Below are 25,433 nucleotides of genomic sequence, written 5' to 3' on the forward strand. Positions count from 1 at the left end.
ATCCTCTCCTCTGGGGCAGGGGGAGAAAAAAACTAGGTCAGGCAGGGACAATGCAATACCCTACTAACTGACTGTAATGGCAAACACATGATTGAGAGAGAGAGATGCTGCAAAGGTTGTAAATGCATGCATTGGCCGCAAAGTTACTTTTTCATCACTGTCATCGTGAATGGTCGCTGTCTGAGGCAGTTGCTAAACGAGGACTACTTGTAATGATTAAACTGGCAGCTAGTGCTTTGCTGTGAAGAATGTTTATTTTTATAAGTTAAATTATTCTAAAATAAAATGAGGTGGGATCATAGAACTTGTTAGGGCTCGTTAAGAACCTGCATTATATGGTATGTGTGAAATATAAATGGTTAGAAGCAGAAAAAAATGGAATATAGGAAACAGATACATTTAAAAAGGGCAGATGGGTAGATGAAAGGGAGAACAGAGAGTATTATCTAATTGGTTTATGTGTTTTCCTCCATAGGTATATATTGGTGAACTTCCTCAAGATTTTCTTCGTATCACCCCGACACAGCAGCAGCAGCAAATCCAACTGGATGCTCAGGCAGCTCAGCAGTTACAGTACGGAGGAGCAATGGGTACTGTTGGGAGACTCAGTATCACTGTAGTGCAGGTATTTTAAAAAGTACATTTTAAAATATACTACACAGTTCCATGCCAGCCAATAACATTAAAAGAGCATCACTGGCTCCTGGCTAATAATCATTGTGTGTTGTTCATACAGGGCAAAGCAAATTATATGCAGTACTAAGCATAAATTATTTTCAAAAATTGTATAATGTCACAGTAGTATATACTTCCTCTAAAAACATTAATCAGCATCTGCTATGGGGGCAGTATACATGAATTTGTTAATATTTCGTTAGCAGGTTTTTAATCATCTAACATCAGGTACTTAAAATGTCCACAACTTTAAAATGGAATTCTATACTTAAGCATATTATTTGTTTAGAGCATTAGTTGATAAGCTTCCTGTGTAAATAGCAATAGATCTGTGGTTGTCATGGAACAATAGTGTGATAGAATTTGTACCCTTTTTAAATGAAAAGTCTTCAAACACTTTTGGGATACACTAGGTGGTTTGGTTGGTTTCTTTGTCTCTTTGTCCTTGAAACTAATAGCAGAATATGTTTTAAAACTAAGCTTTAAATAAATTGCTACTAAGTAATATGAATATGACTATCAAAACATATTTTTAAAATAGCTAATATTTTCTGACAAATGTTTTAGCATTATGCTTATATTTTGTTTAAAATATGTAATGATGTTGCCAGAATGTACTGGCATAAAACCTTGACTTTTCAGTGATAATCATCTGCAATAGAAGGATCCCATAGATTATAGCTTTTGTGCAATTTGCCTCGTATTTCCAGTTTTCTCTTCTCTGCTGGAGAGATTTTATGTAAAGCCATGGCCCTGCTAATACTGTGTTAATTCAAACATGAGGTCCCAGTTCTCTGTGGAGAAAGGATGAATAAACTGCTCTTGAGAGGTTCCTAAGGATCTAAATCTCTCAGTTAGCACCTGTTCTAATAGTGCCACTTGGAAAAGGAGAACCCTAATGACAAAATCACTGAGAGATTTCAATATTTTATTCCTTGTTCACATTGCTGGATGTTAACACATTCTGTTTACATCTAGCCTAGCAGGTGGGCCAAAGAACCCCTTCAGCAATGGCTGCTCATTTGTAATTTTAATATGAAAGAAGAGGATTTTATTAAATATATAGGGAATAAAAATTAATGTAATTTTACTTTAATTTATATTTAAATATACATCCAGTTTCGTTTTTGACTTCTCCCTTTCCACATCTTTATCCTTGTCCCATCACATTTTGTAATATGGCCCTTGATACTTCTCTTAAAAGCCAAATCTGGCTTTACATAGTACTGGCATAAAGAATATTATATTTATACTAAAGGAAGGAGGACTTATTTTTCCCCAAATAAATTACCTTTAAAATGGGAGCATCATGTTAGATTTGAAAAGGGTCCTCATTAAAGTTGATCCTTGCTCCTCGTGGCTTATTACATCTAGTTGAAGAGATGTTCAACTTGGTCCAGGAGGTTACAAATTCCTCCCTACGCAAAGGAGTGGTCACAATTTCATTAACAGAGGCTGTACTGATGCTACTCATGGGGGGAAAAAATGGACCCAGAAGACCTAAACACAGGCCAGTGGCCAACATCACATTTCCTCAGCAAAGTGCTTAAACATGTGGTAACTGCTCAGATCCAGACGTTCTTGAATGAAAGAGATTTTGCAGAGCTCTTTCAATTTGTATTTAGGCACTGAACTGCCTTAGTTGCCCTGTTGGATGATCTTTACTGAGAGAGATAGGGGATACAACCCTGTTGATTCTTTTGGTCTTTCAGTGGCTTTTGATATTGTCAACCATGGCATTCTTCTATGAAGGTTGTCCAATATAGGTGTTGTTAGATCAGACTTGAAGTGGTTCTGCCCATACTTTAATAGGCATCTCCAGAAGATGATTATGAAGGATTTCTGCTTGACCCCATGGGTCCCATTTTGTCCCTCATGTTCACTATCTACATCAGGGGTCCTCACACCTTTTAAATGGGGCCAGTTCACAGTCCCTCAGAATGTTGGGGGGCCGGACTATAGTTTGAGGAGAGCCGCCGGACCCAGCATACCTGTCATGTAGAATAGTCCAGCTCTGCAATCTCCCTCCTCGTGCATTGCCTGCAGCTCCCGACACAGCCCCGACACTTCCGCTTCTGACAGACAGCAGCGGCCAATCAGGCGGGTGGGCCAGATAAATGACCCTGGTGGGCCATATTTGGCCCGCAGGCCGTACTTTGAGAACCCCTGATCTACATGAACAGCTGGATAAGAACATTGAGACATTAAGAGTAAATGTCATCACTGTGTTAACGGCACTTAGCTCCATTTGTCCTTTTCATCAGATTGAGGAGAGGCAGTAGAAGTGCTGAATTAATGCCTAGCTGCAGTAATGGAGGCCAAGAAACTGAAGCTCAGTCTAGGCAAGAGAGAATACTTCATCTGTTTTTGTAAATAGCATTCAACTTTAAGCATTCCCCTTAAAGGATTAAGTTTGTAGCTTGAGAGTAGGGGGCGGGGTTCCTGGATCCATCTTTGACATTAGAGATACAAGATTTTTGTGGCACAAAGCACCTTTCCCCATCTTAGGTTATACCTCTGCTTGGATGGAGATAACCTTGTTACACTAATCCATATCCTAGTAACTTTTAGTTTAGGTTACAGCAGTGTATTATAAATGATGTTTCTCTTGAAGAAGGTTTGGAAAATTCAGTTAGTACAAAATTCTACTGTGGCAAGACTGACTGGAACTGAGTGATACAAACATATTGCAGCATTCTTTGTTATCTTCACTAGCTCCCACTTCAGATCGTTTCTAATCCCAATTTAAGTTTCTGATGTTTACATATAAAGCCCTTCATTGCTTGGGGCTGCATTAACTAAATGCCTCTTGTCTATGTTTTTGGAAGGGTTATTTTAAATTCAGGATTGGCTTTCTTACAGGTGAATATTAAATTAGCTCTGCTGGTGGCTATCATGATATTTCAACCTAATTTTAGAAAAAAGAAAAGTACTGAATATTTTACTAGGAAGAAAGTAATATTGTTTTGCTGTTGAACAAGTTATTTGGAATCTTTATAAGCTTGAGGTATAATTTTCAGCTGGTCATTTTGTTCAGCCAGGTAATCTCTCTGTAATATTTGTTTCATATTGCTCTGAATTTTGACACTCACAGTCACCTTTTGATGACATTGTATGCAATCCAGAGTGCTATGGCAGGATGGCCTTGATTTTATTTAAGCTGTGTGAAAAACAGCTTTTTTCCCCCTGATCAATATTACAGTATTTATAAAATTGAGCTATGTGATGGAGACAATAATAAATTGATTTCAGCTGAATTATGTAGATGTTTCAGCCTGGGAATATATATACTATTTCATTCCAATTGTGGGTGTGTGTGGTTTTTTTCTTGTAGGCAAAATTGGCAAAAAACTATGGCATGACACGCATGGATCCATATTGCAGAATACGACTTGGTTATGCTGTCTATGAAACTCCTACTGCTCATAATGGAGCCAAAAATCCTCGATGGAACAAAGTTATTCAATGCACTGTTCCTCCTGGGGTGGATTCTTTCTATCTTGAGATATTTGATGAGGTAAGATTGAATTGGTGGGAGGGGGATGGTATTTTAACTAATTTGGCAATGGCTTACCATTTCATGTTGGATCAAAATACATAGATTGGAAAGAATGACAGCTTTTATTAAAGTAAATTCTGATGTTTTGCAAATCATTTGTGGAATACCTGTATTTGTATTTATTGAAAAGCTGTATCAGCACTGGTTCAGCTGATTTGAAATGTAGGATTTTGATCAGCAGGTTTCACGAATTCTACTAATCTGTTTGTTCAAGAAGAGTAAAAGCTTATAGTTGACAAATAGAAACTTAATGAATTTGTATTGTTTTTAACCTCTCTGTAGTTTCTCTACCACCAGTTTCTCTCACTGTGCTGCTTTTCGTATTCATACATGCAGCCCTCCCACTGTGTTGCTTCCATAATTGGGTGGCAGTTAACAGTTAATTGTAGTTGGTGATTCAAAGGAAAGTTAGGGAAGTTACTGTTAGGGCAATTATCTTGGGATCTTACCCTACAAATGTTGTTTCAGTATATTTCTCTCTATAGCACAGTGCATACAAGTCTTGCTTTGTTGTATAGGGTTAGTCCAAGTCTGGTAAGTATAATTCTTTACAGTGATTATATAGAGTGACTAATTTGTACAACTATATCCCTAAAACATGTGCCATCAGTTCTTGAGAAACTGTTAGTGAGTTGAGACAGTTCTTTGTTTCTGCTGGTCAGTCATCATTTCATGGTGCTTTTTCAAAAACATTTCTTCTGTCTCCATATGTTACTGAACTTTGTGATAGGTTCAATCCAGCCTAAAGTTACTGACTTTTTAAAACCATTATAAATGAAGCAGATTTCTTGCCAATTAAAATCAGGCTTGGATAACTTAGCTTAAATTTCATTTTTTTAAATATTGGTGCAAACCGTTTACAATTGTATCTAGTTAAACCTTCCTGCCAGTGGAATTGCTTACGTCAGAGAAAAGGGGGAGAACAATTTTCCTTCCTCACAAATCTTTGATTCTTAGGGTGTACCCTGGTGAATTTTCAGAATGGGAAAAGAATTAGGTAGTTCTACTCACCCTAATTTGGAGTTTGCCCAAATTAAAGAAGATAATGGCAGAGTAGAGCAATAAAACTGAAGAGCAAATTGTTTCTATAATATTGATCACATGTGATTAATTTGAAGTATGGATTGCAGTCTTTCTGTTTCTATATCCGGTCATGATAACAGAAATAGATACTGTTATGGTACAAATTATTGTAAAACATATTCCTTCTATCTCTTTCCCTTTATGCTTTCCAAGAATGTTGGTCTTGTATCTTTGCCAAGCAGGGAGTAGATACAGTAAATACAGCTTCCTATTATCTTTACTACAGTGCTCCAGTTTTTCTCATTTACTTTTCTGAGCTTGTAATTATTTCACATGTTCCTGGGCTCAGGAGGAAGTTTCTGTAAAGCCAGCAATACTGTTGAATTCTTGCGGTGGCATAAAAATGATAGTGTTGTATGATTGCACACAGTTGGGTTTCTTAGGTTGCTATAGTAATAAATAACAGTAAAAAATATACTGAAAAGTATTTTCCAAAGCCTATAATTACCAAAATAACAGGAATTAAAATAGATAAGCAATGTTAATTGTATTATTATTTTGGGAAACTGACTTACAAAAACAATTTTTTTGCAGACACTTAGATAATATTACTTACACAAATGAAAAAAACCCTATTCCATGAGGTTTGTGGTAACTTTCATTTTACTTTTTCTTACTCTACTCAATCTGTTCTGCAAACTACACATCACTGTACTTTGCTTTATCTGAAGGAAAATAACATGCCTAAGTGGGTTCTGAAATAGGAGCACTACTTGTGAAACTAGGGGACTCATTGTGGTAAAAAGAGTATTCTGTCTTTAAGATTTACTATTTTTTTCTCTGTCAGTCATTATCTTCTACTTCAGTCCTCTCTGAAAAATCAACAATAATACCATGAGGCAAAATATATGTTTATCTGCATATAGAAAACTAAATAGCAGTTTAGAGATTCGAAACGTCTCAAATGTCCTCTTACTTCTCCTAAAGGACTAAGTGAAGATTGCTACAGATCTTATCCATAGACACTAACATTCCCACTTGTCTTCACACTAACATTAACATTCTTGCTTGTCTTCAATAGAGATTAAAAATAAATAAAATAAAAAAAAAGCCTTATTTATGCATTTACCTGCACATGGATGAGCAGAAGTAGAGATTTCTATATATTTTGAAACTTGCTTCTCAAATATATCTAGACTTTTAGGTGTGTTCAGCAACTGAATGTTTTTTGGATCTTCATGCTGAATGCATGAAGATGTGTGGATGAGTACATATAGCTGGGCAAATTAGGGCAGGAATTCAACCAGTGTGATTCATGTGGTCTAGGTTTAATTCCTTGTTTAAAAATTGAATTATGAAGAGGTTTTAAAAGTTATGTATCTGCAGCCAGATCACTTAATTTTTTTATTTTATATTTAGATATAAGTGCAGGGGCTCATTGAGTTACTAACGTTTTGCTTGTTTCTTCTTTTCATTTTGTTGATTTCCCTGGGATTTGTTTCCCTTTTAAACTTTTTCTTTTTTTTTTTCTCTCTCCTTCCTTGTGTAGTTTAGTATATTTTCTTTTTTAGTGTAGTTTTTATATAATAGGTTAGATTGGCTTTTTTAAACATAGTATATTATAAATAATTATAGTATCTAAACTGTAGCTGTAGTTGTAATGACTCATTTTTTTAAAAGGAAGGTTAATTGTATTGTTTTTAAAGCTTAATAAAGATGTTATTGCAAAAAAGGAGTGGGGAAAACCAATAATAAAGCAGATTATCTCACAGCTAGAAATCTTAATTGAATTTTAATGTATTAATCTTGAGTATGTGAGGTTCTTTCTTTAAATGAACATACCTAGTAATCCCTATCAACAGATCAGGAAGTATAGTATCAATTTCTTTGTCAGCAGTAGAAGGACATACCTTTTAGCTGAAATAATGCATTGGATTTGGGCCGCTTATAAATTCAAATATATAAATAATATATGAATTTATTTAGTTCTTTCATGAATTTGACTAGAATATGCAGTGATTAGGATGAATGAGAGGAAGTGACTACATAGGGAAGAATACATATTTTTCCCTAAATGGGAGGGGAAACCTGACTGTTAGAAGACAATACAGAGTAGGGTATGCATGAAACAAAAGCTAATTTTGGGACAAAGCAGCCCTACACAGAATGTTCCAATACAGTTGGCTGTGGTTCATCAAAACAAAGCATAGAGCCATCTTGAGTATCCCTTTTTTTAAAATTTTATTTGGGGGGGGGGCTTTGAGTCAATCTTGACTTCTGGTGACTGCCTGGACAAGACCCTGCGGTTTTCTTGGCAAGGTTTCAGGACTGGTTTGCCCTTGCCTGCTTCTTAGGGCTGAGGGAGAGTGACTGGCCCAAGGTCACCCAGCTGGCTTTGTGTCTAAGACGGGACTAGAAATCCCAGTCTCCCAGTTGCCTTAACCACTATATCGAACTGGCTCTCTGAGTATCCCATACAGAACTGTTTTTTAAGCATTTGAAGTTTTCAGCCATAGGGAGCAACAGAGATTTGAAAAGAATTCCTTTACTCTTTTTTTTAGGGCCTGAAAGTACATACGTTGATAAGCCATGCTGACTGTATCTCATACCTGACCTTCACCAAAATGACCAAGGATATAATTTTTCTTAAAAAAACAAAAACAAAAACCCTCTCAAACAAGAGAACTGTTTATAAGAACCCAAAAGGCAGATGTTGATAATGGTGATGTTCTGGCAACCATGAAATTATTTGAAGTCAAAGTTTTAAAAGCCAAAGTACGATGCCGTACAGAGCGCAGTTGTGCACTTATAACCCCAAGATTAGAGTTGTTTAATTAAAACTGTAGCATGTGTATTTTATTCAATTTCTAATCTTCTAATACGGTTAGAACTGGGCTGTATCCCCTTTGGGGCTCAGTTAAGACTCTTTTGACCCAAATCCTGGCTGAAACAAGTGATCATGAGGTTACTGCTCTTTCATGTGATCAATCATCAGAAACTTGTTCCAGAAGGAAGTAACAGCAGCAAACCTATTAATACCTGTACCCATTAAATTAGGATTTACACATTTGCTAGGGTTGCTCAAAGGCTCAAACTATTTAGGTGATGTAAATGATCTTCTAAACTATGCCCCAATTACGAACCATAATCTTAAAGTTAATTTCTTACTTGGAAAGAAATGAACCTGCTTCTGAAAAACAGGGATTTCGATTTTATGTAACTTCATCTGATCCAGCATATAGGAAAAGCAAATAGGAAATATTAATATAGGAAAAGCATCTTTTGGAAGGTATTTCTTCATCTATTTTTTTTTCTTCTATTTTTCAGAGAGCTTTTTCAATAGATGATCGCATTGCGTGGACCCATATTACTATTCCTGAGTCACTGAAACAAGGAAAAGTAGAAGATGAGTGGTATAGCCTGAGTGGAAGGCAGGGAGATGACAAAGAAGGAATGATTAACCTGGTCATGTCATACACGGTAAGCTAAGTGACAAATAGCTGCTTTAGTTGGCAGTTGAATAGCTGGATCATAAAATAATGTCCAACTGAGAGTAAAGGGGAAAGATTGTGCAGGCAGCACTTTTGTTACTAGCTAATTTATTCAGATATGATTGTGATATGGTTTCCATTCCAAAATTTCACAGAATCACCAAACTTTTATTTTCTTAAATATATAGAGTACTCATATGTATTAACAAATACAAATGAACTGATGGCAGTTTTTCTTCAAAACAGTCATGGAAAACTCATGGAAATGAATAAAATTTTGGAATTTTTAATAAGGATGGCTCTCAGTTACATATGCACAAATGGTGCACATGACATCCATTTATATCATTTCAGTAGTTTTTAGGGCATATTCTTGCACTCTGCTACTTAGATTGGTTTCTAAAATTTGAATTAACTGAAAAAGCTTTATGAGTAACATGGGACAGGTATTGATAGAGGATAATTAAGCTATGCAGTTTTCTGTATTGGTTGTATTCTTGGACACAGAAGCCTACTCTGCCTTAGCACCTTGTAGAAAACATCAAATTTAGCTATATAAATTTGCTAAATAAATAAAAATGCGTGCTTCTATTTGCGGAAGCTCTTATTCTGCCTCTCACATATTGCACAACATTTTTGGTAAACATTTACATAGTGGCTTGCAGAATAGCAGGACTGCCAGAATTTCAGCCACTCAAGCAGTTCTTCAGAAATTATTGCAGAAACTCTGTAACATTTCTCCTTTTATATTCTGAAGTGAAAGACTACCTAAAACTGCTTTAAGTTTGTCAAAAGTGATTTAAATGCATTGAACATTCTATGCAAAAGTTATATTTCCTTTAAATTATAGGTTCAGGAACATTTCCCTTAATTTTCTTGTGCACTAAGTTCTTGTTACAGAATTTGACTGATTCAAATTGTTACTCGCTATATTCAGTAATACAAGTAACTGAATTGAGGAATTTATGCAAATATTTTTCTTGCTGCCTTTGTTTTTAGCACATGTTTTGAAATACCCTTTTTCCTATTATCCTTTGAAATCCAGTCCTTGCCAGCTGCTATGATGATGCAGCCCCAGCCAGTGGTCCTGATGCCCACAGTATATCAGCAAGGAGTTGGATATGTACCTATAGCAGGTATGATACTTCAATTTTCCATTTTTAATGCACATTTTTAAAAACAATTTTCTTAAAATTTTCTTAAACATAAAGGCAGGGCAAGAGAAGCTGTGTTCTCTGAAGTAACTGAAATGTTTAATGATGAAACATAATTTGAAGCCAATAAGCATATCTGCATGTTCAAATTGTCTACAGAACTTCAGGGAGTCTGAAGCAATATTTATATAGCTATTACCTTAGTTTAGATGTAATTCTAAACTATGATGTCATACAGTGAGAATGAGCCTCAGTGGTTTCTGGGCCATTTTCTCCCATCTCTCCCCAATGCAAAGAAGAGATAGAAACTTTTATTTCCAGTTTAAATTAGCTGCAGCTTGCCAAGTTATCCCAACTTGGTCAAACTATTATTTAACTATGCGCATTGGAAGCAAGCTAGCTTCAAACTGTAGTTTATTTCCACTAGCCGTAGGGTGTATTTACACATAATGTTAAGCAGAGTGTAATGTTGATCTGTAGTTAAGTGATTTACTTGGTTTGTCCCGAGTGTCACAGCAAACTGCTAATGTGACTGAAGTTTTTGACTCCTCTCCTAAGCCCCATTTCTTTGGTATCTGAGTGGTTGTCAGAAAATAAGCTGGTCAGGAAAAAGGCCGACATGTGTTGGGGAGATGAAATTCTTCACCAGCTTCCCCCCACCCCAACCCATTGCTCAATATGCTTTTTGGATTTAAAAAACAAGCCAGAGCAGCAGAGATACAGTTGCTTGGGAGCTACTGCCAAATATTCTATGATTGGAGGCCAGAAGAAGGAGTTCAGTATTGGTCCCTCCTCTTAAATGTATTGCAGAGCTTTGGACTAGATAAATAAACCAGTTTAACATTATGATTATGGTTGTGTAAAACATAAATGAGATATGACTGACTATATTATAGAGACATCCAACAATTTAAATTTCCCTTTTTCCCATAGAGGACAGGCATATAAAAGTCTGAGGTTTGCTTTTAGCAGTAAGTTATAGTTTAATACTATGTCCAAAATAGTGATGCTATGATAGGCAGAGTGCATTCCATTTTTTCTGTCTTGCTCTTCTATGTTCAAACTGGTTCCACAGGTCCTATAGCATTTCAGTGTCTTGTTAAAGTAAAACTACTTCCCAATATTGTTGCTGTTGCATTAAATTGTTGTAATAGATGCCTGTTGATGAGACTATCACAAGCTGCCTATTTACTTTATTCTATAGTGCTGGCTTTTTCTACAACGGGAACAATTTAGATCTGTTCTAAAAATAATTGTCTGTACTATGTACAGTATATGGAAGAGTATTTGGATAGTGCAATAAAGCAGGTTATTTCTTCCTCTGTAGAATATTCTATCATTCTGAAACTTCCTAAAATTAACTAAATCAGTTGTTTACATTCTGTAATTTTCTTTCATTCTGTTAATGTTTCTGAAACTAGAAAGTAGCAGTTAAGACACAGGAAAACTAGAATAAGAGTCATTGTGCCAAAATTGTTCCTCTTTTCACATATTTTTATATAATTGTACTATACTGGATCACAGCTAGTACTGCTGTAGTGGACAGTGTCTTCTGTTGATCTTCAAAAATTATTATGTGTAACTTTGGGACTTTCTACCAAGGAGATTTTTTTTCCCCCAAGCTGTGCTTTTTCCAGTGCTACGTTCCTCTGAGGATGAATATTTTCAAAAAATAAAATTTCATGGCATGTTTCACCGATATGCAATATACTCTACTAACTTTGGATTGCCTATATAGAGAGGAACAGATGTTTCCTCTGTTATTTTGGAATGTTTAATTTAAAGGATTTGAGATTTATGTATTCTCATGTTTTCAAAACTGCTGATAGCTGTCTCTTCTCCACTGTTGTTGCTGTTGCTAATGTCCCAGCTCAGCATATCCCACTGGTCTGTCTACCCCCTCAGTCTTCCCAGAAGCTTCCCTTCTCTCTCTCTTTCTTTCTTCCTTCCCTGCCTCCCATTAAATGCTGCCTCCAATGGCCTTGGCTTTTCCATTCTTGTCCCCCCACCAAATCCACTTTTGCCTGGAATAAACAATCCCTTTCTTCCACTGTATGGACCAAAACAAGTGTGTTTCAGTTTAGGCATGAATTACTTGAAACCAGCTGTTCCATGCATGGAATTGTTCATGCATGGAATATAGGTAGTGCTTGTTTAGGGACTGGCAACTTGGTCATTAAGCAAAGCGGTCACTAAGTGAAACCACAACAGTGCTTACTATCTTACTTCAGCTTTCCTTTGCTTTACAGACCTACAAAGGTTGTAAGTGCAAGGACTGATTGTAAAGTTACTGTCCTAACTGTGAATGTCACTAAATGAGGCAGTCACATGAGGACTATCTGTATGTTGTACTTCTGAAATGAGTTTTCCTTTGAACTGGATATTTTTACAGTTACGGATTCATTTGAAAGTGTGTTCTACAGAATGATTTTATGTTTTAAGTTTCCTGTAAACTAAAATGAGGATCCAGCTAGGATGGTCCACTCCAGGCACCTGTTGGATCTTGAAGGTTTTCTGAGTGGAGTTAGGATTTTCCCAATGGTTTAGCAGGCAGTTCTGTGACGCAGCTGGTTGGAAAAAGGAAATGACCAAGGCATTGAACAAGATTGCTCTTTTGAGGCCTCTTTTTGTTTACTGATTCCAAACTGCTTCTTGTTCTACTGAGGAGTTTCAGGAGATTAAGTGCTAAAAGATATCTAGAGCGTCAGTGACACATGGTCAAAACTGATTTTGACTAAGCACTGGTACAAGCCCAAGTTCTAGATCTACAAAGTGGTAGAAAGAGTGATGAAGATTGTGTGCTTCTCCAGGTTGATTTTATCTGCAGATTCTTGCCTGGCAGTCCTGTTCAGAATAACCTAGATCTTTTTAGGAAAGGAAGGGTGGGATATTGTATCAGAGGACAGCAAGATGGGTTTGCAAGTTTCAGGTGTTGTTGGCAATTGGGTAGAGCTATATGAGGCAAATGGGGAAAATCTGGAAGAATTATAGATTTGTTGTGTTTTATGATGAGGGAATAATAGTATATTTTGTTTGTATACCGTCCTGAGCCTTGTAATAGGGCAGTATAAAAATTGAATGAATTAATGAATGGAACAATATATGTTAGTCACTTGAATTAAAAATTAGCCAATCTTGTGGCACAAAAAAGCAAATTTCTTGTGGCATAGGCTATTGGGATTTATGCTCACTTTGTCAGATAAGTGAAATGTTACCTCCAGTATACAAATAGCAACCAATTTACATCAGCAGTGCTGCCTTTCTTCAAGTATTAATTTGAGCACTTACAATCCAGAATAAGTAAAAACTAATAGAATTTACTGATAAATTTAACCCACTTCTATTTTGTTCTCAAGAAAACTACATGGATGTATCCTTGAGATCAGGAAATTGAACCTGAATCTAAGAAGACTAACTATTCTAGTTTATCTAGACCTTCTTTATAAAAGCCCAGAACACATCAAATCTTTTAATTCTGAGATGATATAAGACTTCATTAGCATGATGTTAACCTTCATTAGCATGTTTTTAACCTTAATGTACATATATTTTAATTTACCTTTATGTATTGTGACATACTGGTGTAAAACATGTCTATATTCTGTGTATTTTCCATTCAGAATCATGCTTTGTTATCTGTTCAACTTTTGAGCACTTTACCTACCACATAAATTGCTTCAGGTTCCTGCTCTCATTTTTGCAGTCCCTCCCTCTGTTCTGAAGCCACTATATTTTTGGTATGCAGGGTGCCACTATGTTTCCAAATAGGAAATGAGATGCAACATCTCACTTTTTGCTTGGAGCAGTGTGGAATAAATGAAAATCTCAACTTAGATTCTGTTTTTGACTTGACTGGAGCTGCTACTAAAGTGATTTTGCTCAGGAACTGGTCCCAAAGTATTGTATGGCTATTTACTTAAGCACCTTATATTTTAGGGACTGCAGAATTACTCTGTAGGTATCTGTGATACTATCAGATTGACCAGAGCAATTTAAGATTAACCTTTGTTAATTCCAGCTGAAGAAGTTAACTACTTGTTAATGAAGTAACTACATCTTACATAAGCAATAGTTTCTTATTAATTCATAGTTGTCCATTTAACTTAAAATATGTCCTATAGAATGTAGAAGGTAAGGTCAAACAACAATCTTCCCTTCAATTACTTTAATATCTCTCTTAAGATAAAAATACCATATCCATGATACTTATTTCAAGGGAATTCAGATCTAGCAACTAGTAATTTTTAATAAGGACAAAAACTTACACATTTCAGAAGTTTAATTACAGAGTCATTAAATGTTTGCGGCATATTTCAAATTATCTTAAGCGTCTCAGAATAATAAATCTCATTGTCAAAGTTATATTTTATTGGGATCTACAAATTCCCTTTTGGCTCTTATTTAATAATCAGAAACTTGACGTATTTATGCCAAATGTTATACACAATTGTCCTGTTTTTTTGCTATTTATTAAATTCAATATTGGTATAAAATGATGTGTTTAGAAAGGTTCACAAATTTTGATAACTGTAGATATGAATATAATGTACAAGTCATATCTGACAATATCGTTGCAGTCTTTTTTTTAATTCATGCATTTGTCATATCCCTCTGTTACAGCAAATGATAATGCAGGTCCTATCTAACTAAAATAGTTGACTGCAGTCTAAATTAGAGTAAAACAACAAAGAATCTTGAAGCACTTGAAACTCTAATGCATTTATTTTTGGATGAACTTTTGCACTCTGCATTCCATATCAGTATTGAAAAGTTATCTTGAGCTGGGATATAATCTTTTTGGAAATTTCCCAACATAAGACTGATATGCACGCAGTACAGGATCTTACCATTTTTGTTTACTTTTTCTTCTGTTTTAAAAAGTTAATATATGTAATGTGGTGGGTATAAAATTATATTGTTTGGCATTTATGAAATCTACAAAATGGTTCTCTTAATCTTTTACCTAGAAGTAAGACCCATTGCGTTTAGTGAAACTCCCCCACCCTTGCATAAATGCACGTGGAATTGTGGCTTATGTTTGCATAAGGAAAGGGCCAAAGCTGCAAATTGCTGAACCATGTGAATATATTAGTTTTTGCCATCTGAGTAACAGATGAAAATTGAAAACTACAAGTTTTATAGCAAAATGTAATATTTGGAAAGAGCACAAGGGTTTTATTTATTTATTTGATTATTTATTTATTACAAGCACAAGTGGCTTACAAAAGCAGTAGTCTCTCTCTCTCTCTCTCTCTCTCTCCACACACACACACACACACACACACACAACATCACTATAAGGTCGTACTAAAGCAACATCATTACCAATGTGACATGGTAATGGATACATACACCTTCCTTATCAGTTTCCAAATGCCTCAATAAATAGCAAAAATTTCACTAATCTGAATTTTTACAACAATGATGTTAATTTTATTTCTGCGGGAGCTGGTTCCACAGAATTGGAGCTCCAGCACAGAATGTTTGCTTCCAAAGTCCCTCCTGCTACACTTTCCTTCTGAGCTGATAAAAAAAGATAAATGTGACGTTTTGATAAACACAGTAGAAATTATTTTCTGTTATTTTTATATTCTGGAATGGTTATTAGGGTTCTTGTATATGTTTTGGATTATGTGAGAAAATGCTTCCTTTGGTATAAATTGTGTGTTATAAGAATCTTCATCTGTTTTTTGACAAGGAAATTATAAATGGTGTCATTACAATTTACAAAAATTAATGGAAATCAGAGTATTCTCAAGAAGGATGCATTTATGCAATAAATTTATACTAATAGTGATGGCAAGGAATATTCTGAAGAAGAATAATTGGAATAATAACAAAAGCTTTATTCAGCTGGAATAATAACAAAAGCCTTATTCAGGAGCAAAAACTAGAGATCTCTGCATATATTGAAATTTGCTTCACAGAAACATGAGCTTTTTCGGTGTGTCTAACAGCTGACTGTTTTTCAGAACTTCATGCAGAATGCATGAAGATTTGTAGATGAATACAAATAGGGATGAAATTCATGCTTCTGTCCACCATTCAACATTAGCCTACCCGTGTTCAGATAAATGCTTCAATGAGCCTTATGGAGTCATATTATTAATATATTTGGCTTATTTTTTCAAGTTTTTTTTTTAATGGATGAGTCGTCTTTACTTCTTGAAAAGAGGAATTTTATCATTGATAAGACACTTTTGAGTTAGAAAAAGAAAGTTGGAAGGGATGAATATAAAAGAATGAAAAGATGCAGGAGGACAGACTAGAACGAACTAAAAATGTTCTGTCAGCCTCTTCCATAAAAAAACTGTCTCTGGATTCAAGAGAACTGGATGATTATTATCCAGTTTCCAACTTTCTCTTTTTACGGAAGGTTGTCAGGTAGGTGACTGGCCTGCAGCTTCAAAGGATCTTGGAGGAAGTGAATTATCTAGACCTCTTTCAATCTGATTTCAGGCCAAGTCATTATACTGAGACAGCATTGGTTATACAGGCAGGTCCAGAAATATTGGGACATCGACACAATTCTAACATCTTTGGCTCTATACACCACCACAATGGATTTGGAATGAAACAAACACAATGTGCCTTAACTGCAGACTGTCAGCTTTAATTTGAGGGTATGTACATCCAACTCAGGTGAACGGTGTAGGAATTACAACAGTTTGCATATGTGCCTCCCACTTGTTAAGGGACCAAAAGTAATGGGACAATTGGCTTCTCAGCTGTTCCATGGCCAGGTGTGTGATATTCCCTCAGTACCCCAATTACAATGTGCAGATAAAAGGCCCAGAGTTCATTTCAAGTGTGCTATTTCCATTTGGAATCTGTTGCTGTCAACTCTCAAGATGAGATCCAAAGAGCTGTCACTATCAGTGAAGCAAGCCATCATTAGGCTGAAGAAACAAAACAAACCCATCAGAGAAATAGCAAGAACATTAGGCGTGGCCAAAACAACTGTTTGGAACATTCTCAAAAAGAAGGAACGCACCGGTGAGCTCAGCAACACCAAAAGACCCGGGAGACAACGGAAAACAACTGTGGTGGATGACCGAAGAATCCTTTCCCTGGTGAAGAAAACACCCGTCACAACAGTTGGCCAGATCAAGAACACTCTCCAGGAGGTAGGTGTATGTGTGTCAAAGTCAACAATCAAAAGAAAACTTCACCAGAGTGAATACAGAGGGATCACCACAAGATGTAAACCATTGGTGAGCCTCAAAAACAGGAAGGCCAGATTAGAGTTTGCCAAACGACATCTAAAAAAGCCTTCACAGTTCTGGAACAACATCCTATGGACAGATGAGACCAAGATCAACTTGTACCAGAGTGATGGGAAGAGAAGAGTATGGAGAAGGAAAAGAACTGCTCATGATCCTAAGCATACCACCTCATCAGTGAAGCATGGTGGTGGTAGTGTCATGGCGTGGGCATGTATGGCTGCCAATGGAACTGGTTCTCTTGTATTTATTGATGATGTGACTGCTGACAAAAGCAGCAGGATGAATTCTGCAGTGTTTCGGGCAATATTATCTGCTCACAGTCAGCCAAATGCTGCAGAACTCATTGGACGGCGCTTCACAGTACAGATGGACAATGACCCAAAGCATACTGCAAAAGCAACCAAAGAGTTTTTGAAGGGACAGAAGTGGAATGTTATGCAATGGCCAAGTCAGTCACCTGACCTGAATCCCATTGAGCATGCATTTCACTTGCTGAAGACAAAACTGAAGGGAAAATGCCCCAAGAACAAGCAAGAACTGAAGACAGTTGCAGTAGAGGCCTGGCAGAGCATCACCAGGGATGAAACCCAGCGTCTGGTGATGTCTATGCGTTCCAGGCTTCAGACTGTGATTGACTGCAACAGATTTGCAACCAAGTATTAAAAAGGGAAAGTTTGATTTATGATTATTATTCTGTCCCATTACTTTTGGTCCCTTAACAAGTGGGAGGCACATATGCAAACTGTTGTAATTCCTACACCGTTCACCTGAGTTGGATGTGCATACCCTCAAATTAAAGCTGACAGTCTGCAGTTAAAGCACATTGTATTTGTTTCATTCCAAATCCATTGTGGTGGTGTATAGAGCCAAAGATGTTAGAATTGTGTCGATGTCCCAATATTTCTGGACCTGACTGTATCTGTTGATGACTGGATGCCACAGATTGGAGGTAGTGGATCCATCCTGGCCCTCCTTGATATTTCTCTGGCTTTCAATACCATCGGGGGAGATGGGCGGAGATAAATCTAAATCAATCAATCAATCAATCAATCAATCATGGTATCTTTCTGGATAAGCTCAGGAAGTTGGGAGTGGGATGTTATTGTGGTTCTCCTCCTTTCTCTAGGATCAGTTCCATGTGGTGTTGGTAGGTAGCAGTCTAACCCTAGACCCCTGCTTTGGGGTGTGCTTTAGGGCTCCACTCTATCTTCATTTTTTTTTTTTTTTACATCAAAGCCTCTGGGAGAGGACCAAGTATCTTCAGTAGGCAGTTGTACATCTCTGCCCCTGGCTATTCAAGTAATGCTATTAACATTCTGCCCCAGTTCCTGGTGGCTGTGGGTACCTGAATTGGGAAGAACAGGCTTTAACTCAACTCTTGCAAGACTGAGTGGCTATGGGTTTTGAGCCCCCTTGTCCAGGAACTGGAAATTTTCCATCTTTGGATCTGAGGGGATGTACTCCCCCACTCAGACCCAGTATGTAGTTTGGGGGTCCTTGTGGACTTACAGCTCCTCTTCAAAGATCAGGCAGCAGCCGTCTATAGGAGGTCCTTTGCATAACTTCATCTAGTGTGCCCATTGTGCCTGTTCCTGGTTACTCATGTCCTACCAGTGTAACGCCCGTACTTAGCAAGCTGCACTGGCTCCCAATAGGCTTCTGTGCAATTCAAGGTATGATTATCACCTATAAAGCCCTCCATGGAGCATAAGTAGGTTCTTTGCAGGATTGTTTGTCTCTGTTTTTTTCTGCCTGTCCCACATGCTCCAATAGAGTGGGCATGCTTTACATCCCTTCCTTGAATCAGTGTCATCCGAGGTGACCTTCTCTGTTATTGGCACCTGCCCTGTGGAATGATCTCCCCCACCCCACAAAGATTTGACTAGCCAGAGCCATGTTAGCCTTTTAAAAGGCTTTGAAGAGCCAGATGTTTCCTCAGGCATTGGGGCCAGGATGTTAGATGAGCCCATCCTGCAAGATGTAATATATGTTGGTGAGCCCCAACTGTGTGTCTTCTTGTTATGATTTCTGGTTGTTCTCATGGGGTGTATTGGGTTTTTGTTTTTATTGTTGTATGCTGCTTGGAGTCAGTTTTGCAAGTTGGCAGCCATATACATCTTACAAATAAATAAATATGTATGTATGAAACTATAGGCCAAAGGTAAATGCATACTGAGAAGATTCCGTATAATAGATACAGCTGTTTAAAGAGCAAAATCATAGAATTTAAGATCTGAAGGGCAACTGTTGGAATTTTTTTCCAGCTTTCTTTCTAGAAGGGTATTTCTCATATAACATAGAATAATATCTGTTTTCCATGTCTTATTCTTTTCCCTCACTTTCATCTATCCTCAGGGCTTGAATATTTTGCTCTGGGTAAGTTGTCTTAATTCTTTTTGCATTCCATTCCATTAAACAAGAATTCTGCATGTTATTGTACAAGTTGATTTTTATTTATATGGTATGCATTATGTTGGAATGCAGAACATTGCAGGAGGATGTCACAATACACAATTTCATTAAACACATCTTTAACCCATTCCATTTAATATATTAATAATAGAATAAATAAAAATAATAGAATAGATAATAGAAGCACAGCTATATTGAAATAAACTAGTAATTCCTTAAGAAAGATTATCTAACAGCTACAAATCTTAATTGAATTTTAATGTATTCATCTTCAGTATACATACATTATTATTTAAACGAATATGCCTAATTCATTTAAATAAATATACCTAATAATCACTATCATCAGATCAGGAGATGTAGTATCAACTTCTGTGTCATCACCGGAAGCACGTACCTTATAGCTGCAGTAAGACAAGTGTATAACATTCAGGTATATTTAGTTCCTCATTCATTAGTTTGTCCCAATTGTACTGAGATTAGGAAGAGTGAAGGATTAAAGGCATGAAGACAGAATTATTTTCTTCTTAATGGAAAAAAAAAGCTGGCTGTCAGAAGACAATAGGGGGGAGGGTGCATCAAATAAACAAAAGTTCTGTTTCAAATTTGAGAGAAATAAGCCTTACTCAGACCATCCCAATTAAGTTGGCTGTGTTTCAACACAAAACATGGGACATCTTGAGACTTTTGAAGCATTTCAAGTGTTTAGTCATATGGAACAATGAGGATTTGAAAAAAAGCCTCTTACTCCCTTGCTTGTGGTTTTAGGATCACAAAGTAGTTAGGTTGGTAGGCTATGCTGATTGCTACCCTGTCACCAGATCTACAGAAAAATAGCCAAGCGTACAAATCTAAAACAAACAAACATGTTTAAACATTCTCATGGATAAGAATGGAAGTAACACTTTTTTCTAGGCTTCCTATACAAACATCTGCGGAAGCTGAACAAACATCAACACACAGCACAATTCATTTCAGTGTAGCCTATGAAGAACAGCAGCATTAAAAATTAAATTTGTGCCAAATGGCTAGCAGAGTGCAAAGGAACCCGCAACACAAAACAGAACACACAGAGCACAACCTGTGAACTCTAATATATCCACAGCAAATTGTTTTTTTTAAAAAGCAGTACATATCTCTACCAGCCAAGCAGGCAGGTATCTCAGAAGAGTTCTTAGGTTTGATATCAGCCATCTAGAATTGCCTCTGAATGCAGATTCCCAGTCCAGTCTGATCAAGGCAGGTTGGTGACCAGGACCTACCATTATCTGTGTTTGACCAGGTGATTAAGTCACTATTACTTCTGCCTGAGCTTTCCATTTTCTTCTCTGGCAGCAAGGATGGAACGGTCTCTGCTGTTTGGCAAAGCTGGACAATATACATTAGAAACCAACCCAATTACAGAACTCCAGACTCTTGAATCACTACAAATAGCAATGTTAAAAATGGATCTGTTTTATTTGGAGCCTGGAAGAAACCCAGCATTTAAAACAGTTGCTTCAAAATTAGGGGGGAAAATGAGCCTAGAATGTTTTGCATATCCCTGTTACAGTGCAAAAATTCTGAAATTGTTGAATTTTCATTATTATACTTTCAGAGAAAAAGTTGACTTTGGCCAACTATTAGATTTTTTTTAAGTTTTAAAAATGGTGGAAATATGCGCATCGTCTTTTTCCAACATCCACTACTCCTCAAAAAGTGACCCCTGTCATTTTAGTGCACATTTTATGAACAGGATTTGTCCTGTTGTTGTTGCAAAGTTGATACCTACAGCAAATGATTTTCAAGAATAGGCCTAGTACTAGCACAGCGGTTAAGTAAAGAAGCAAACATGAGCTTCTAGTATTGCTCCCACATCAAAGTGAGAGTTAAAGTATAAATATGTGTTGTGCTGTGCACAGAGAACACTTGTTTCTGGATTTTTGAATGTGGTAAAGTAATATTGTGTTACCCCAGAGAGCATCCTGATACTTGGAAGTAGACTTAACGTGAAGTAAGACTCTGTTTTGCTAAGTTCTCTACTAACACCTTAACAAACAATCCCATTATTTTGTTTTCTGTTGAGCTTTATGCTTCGACTTCGGGTTTTGTTTTTTGCTTTTTTTTTTATAGTCATGTTTAGTGTCTTGTTCATGTCATCTGGAGATACTTGTAAATGTGAAGCAACTGCTAGATACATAAAGATATAGCTGGCTCAGAATGTGGCAGATGGACAGTGATGGGCATATCACAATATGCCCTTGTGTCACCCCTGTTTTGTGAGTTGTACTGGTTGCCGGTTGACTTATGGGTATAATTCACAGTGCTGATTATCACCTATAAAGCTCTTCATGGTATAGGGCCTGGTTATCTGAGAGACTATCTCCAAACATTTCTGCCCACTGAGTAAGAATGGGCAGAGTGGGCATGATCTAGGTCCTCCAGTTGAACAGTGTCATCTATCAGGATCTAGAACATGTTGTCTGCTGCGGTACCTGCCCTCTGGAATAGCATCCCACAGAAATCCACATGGCTCCCATCTTGATGGTGTTCTGAAAGTTCTTCAAAACTTGGCTCTGCTCCCAGGCCTGGGAATAGAGTAGCTGCTGAGCCCCTGATATTTTTATTTGGGATGGGATTTTTGCGGGTTTGTGTGTTGTGTTTGTCGTTCCAGACATTCAGAATTTTTCATGATTTTTCCTTTTTGTTGTCTTTTACTTTCAGACATAAGCCTCCCAGTTGTCTGGGCAGCCTTTAAATTTAAATAAATAAATACTGTCCACTTGAAGAAAAACATAGTTTTAAACCATAATATGATCATTTGCTTCTTTTTACCCAAAATATGCTTACATTTAAGTCTGCTTACTCTGGGATACTATGGTAGGAATATGAGTCTTGTTAGTTTACCCTGCAAAAAAACATGAGCACTGGTAACCATCTGGTTTTCGCAGCTGGCACGATTTGCAAGTTTCATTTGTCCTATTATCATAAAAATAGGAAGGAATAAAAATAAGCTGCATTTCCCACTGTCTCCCTTATAATATTGCTACTAGTGCAATATAGTATTAGATGCATCATTAAAAAGTCAGTATTGTGACATCCTTACTGTTAACAGCAGTATAAAATGTTCAGTCAAGTGTCTTGAGGAAATGTTCTTTGCTTGATTAATACAAAGCTCAGTCTTCAGGATTTGAGAATAGGCAGACTAAGGAAGAAATGCAGAAGAGATTATTGTGAAATACTATAACAATCTCCTTTCTTATCTGGTTATACTATGTGTTTAGTATCCATCATAAATACTAGTTTGGGCAGGGACACCCCCCTCCCCCAAGGAGAAAACAAGATGACACAGCGTTTGAGTCAGATACAAAAGTGATAATGAAGCTTGGGATGTTCTTTTCCTGTTCGATGCATCTGAAAATATTTAACAAATAAAATATTTATTTCCTCTATGGGATAAAGGGTGGTGAGACAAGGTATCAGCGTATGAAGACACTTGACTGTACTAGAAAATTGTCTCTAAATTCTGTAATATTTTCTGCACAATATGAATGGATTATTTTTTTTATACTACTTGTGTTGCTTTGTAAAAAATACTGTGTATTATCAAATGCACTGCCATTTTTTACATCTTCATTTCATTTAAGTGCCATTGCTTATGTCTGTATGCTTCTCACTATAGCCATGCTGATGCACTTGAAGCCAAATCAACTTTATAAACTTTGAAGAACACTTTTTTAAAATGGAAAATAATGGACTATGAACAGTTCTGGGTTCAATTCTGTATTGATTATTCTGTACTGGCATTTGTTCGTTTAAATTCAAAAAGACAATTTGGTAAATGATTGAAGTGTCTGTTTTGATGAAAAACACATTTTAATGTTAGTTTGCATTAATTGGCAACATTGATTTCAGAATGAAGATACTCGAATGAAGGTATCATTGAACTGAAAAGAGACACAAGATATGTTGGCATTTTTGTAAAGTGTGATACAATTAATGTTAGTGGTCTTGGAGTAATTCTGAAAATTCCTAGCTATGGTTTTCTAAAAGAAAATGTGTCTCATTGGAAGTTGCTCTTACTGAGCTAGTTCATAATTGTGTATCTATTTGGGATTTTTCTTCAAGACTCTTGGTATATGCTGCAAAACTGTATACACAGCAGTCCAGAGTCTGATAGAGATTCCAGAATAACCTTGGATTATGGTCTGTAAAAATCTGAATTACTACCTACATTGCTATTGAACATTCATCAAGTTTGGTTTCTGTGGACTAAGTTTTATGGTGACTTCATTTTTTCTCCTGCTCCATAAATTTGAAGCTTATCAGCAAATCTACTAATTATCAGTATTAGAGGTTTCCATCAAATATAAAAACAGGGTAATGCACAAATACAATTTTGTATTACCATCTTGTTCTTTATTTTAACTTGTTTTTTTTTAAACATTGTGAGCCACCCCATACTTGTCAGGAGGTACCTAAATTAAAATAATAACAACAACAACTTCAACTCAGAAATTTGCTTATTTTCTTTCTTCAACTTCAATATTCCAGGGAACTCTTGCTTTTACCAACAGTAGTAATGAGTGGAATAATTAATATCCTGTGTCTCTATCTGACATCATTATTAACTTTTTAGTAATGAGAAACTAGCTGTGCTAAGGGTTTTCTTGATAGCAAAATCCAGCTTATTCATTATATTTCCAAGGATAAAATAGCAATTCTTACTAATTGTGTATCAGTCTTTGTAAATTGTTACATTTATATATTCTCCATTCTTCCCTATCCTATGTCAGACTCTGTTTCCTTTGCCAGTATCTTTCATTCACTCTGACCTATCAGTTGAAAATAATTGGTAGTAGCAATCAGTTTTCCTCCTTATCTTTTCACTATTGCAAAGCAGGACTGATGTGCGGGAAGTATCACTGCAAGAAACAGGGATTTAGGGAAGTACTAGCTAATTGCCCTGAGAAGCTGGCAACCACCTTAAAGGACCAGCACGCCTTTGTTCTCTCTTAAAGAACCATACTGTTTAAAACAGAAGAATGTATACCTTGCCTGACAAGATATAGTATGGTCTCTTGAGTTGTCTGAATGCACTGCTTATTCTGGTAGTTCTTGAAAATCAATACCATTTTCTAGTCTGTAATCTGCTATGTTGTTCATCTTGTCTGCATTGATTACAAGTAAAGGTCAATGTTGGAAAAGCTCTTCATAGAATTTAGGAAAAATATTTTATTTTCATAGGATTATTTCAGAGACAGTATTACATATTTAAATGTGAGCATATCACAGAACTAAATAGATATTTCAGGTAACTAACAGCTATTTTTTTAATTCATGGAGATTTCTGTCCTTTTAAATGTCCAAGGATTCCACATAAGAATGGATTCCAATTAGAAGCAGAGAGGGAATCCAGTCTCCTACATCTGCCTAACCAGTAAAGGGGTAGATCATTATTTAAACCATTAGTCAGGAAGACTAAATTTAATTATTAAAATTATTTGTCAGGAAGATTACAAAATCAGGATTTCTAGTAAAAGCCATTCTTTTGTTTAACATAATCTGAATAAATATTCTGCAGTACTAACTTCATTTTTAGAAGGTACTTTGTAAATATTGTTTATGTACTGTATAAGTCAATGAAGGTTCAGATTAATGATTACGAACAAACAGAATTATAATTTTAACACCAACAAGCAGATATATTATTGTAAAGTTGTTAGGAGTTAAACCAATTTCATTTCAGTTAATTGTTGTGGATAATGGCAAGTTATTTGTTTCACGATATTCTAGAAGAATAACTATCATCAGCTTTTATATTCTATAACCTGCAATTCAATGTTCACCGACTACCTTCACACATTTGGATGTTGAAAGAAAGGTGTGATGGATTGGGATGAGAAGGTTCAAG

The 25,433-nt window shown here is 36.3% G+C and overlaps 1 protein-coding gene across 1 annotated transcript in view; it reads left to right on the forward strand.

Annotated features, from left to right (window-relative positions):
• TOLLIP (toll interacting protein) overlaps positions 1–25,433 on the forward strand; it is a 47,942-nt gene that overhangs the window by 17,651 nt on the left and 4,858 nt on the right. The window contains exons 2-5 of the mRNA XM_007440023.4: positions 476–625; positions 4,010–4,192; positions 8,585–8,737; positions 9,794–9,884. Of these exons, the coding sequence (XP_007440085.1) occupies positions 476–625; positions 4,010–4,192; positions 8,585–8,737; positions 9,794–9,884 (577 nt within the window). The remainder of the gene's footprint in view (positions 1–475; positions 626–4,009; positions 4,193–8,584; positions 8,738–9,793; positions 9,885–25,433) is intronic.

Source organism: Python bivittatus, unplaced genomic scaffold (genome assembly GCF_059951505.1).
Source record: "Python bivittatus isolate LINGU-HERP-01145 unplaced genomic scaffold, Pbiv_v1 ctg000480_np1212, whole genome shotgun sequence".
NCBI classification, from domain to species: Eukaryota; Metazoa; Chordata; class Lepidosauria; order Squamata; family Pythonidae; genus Python; species Python bivittatus.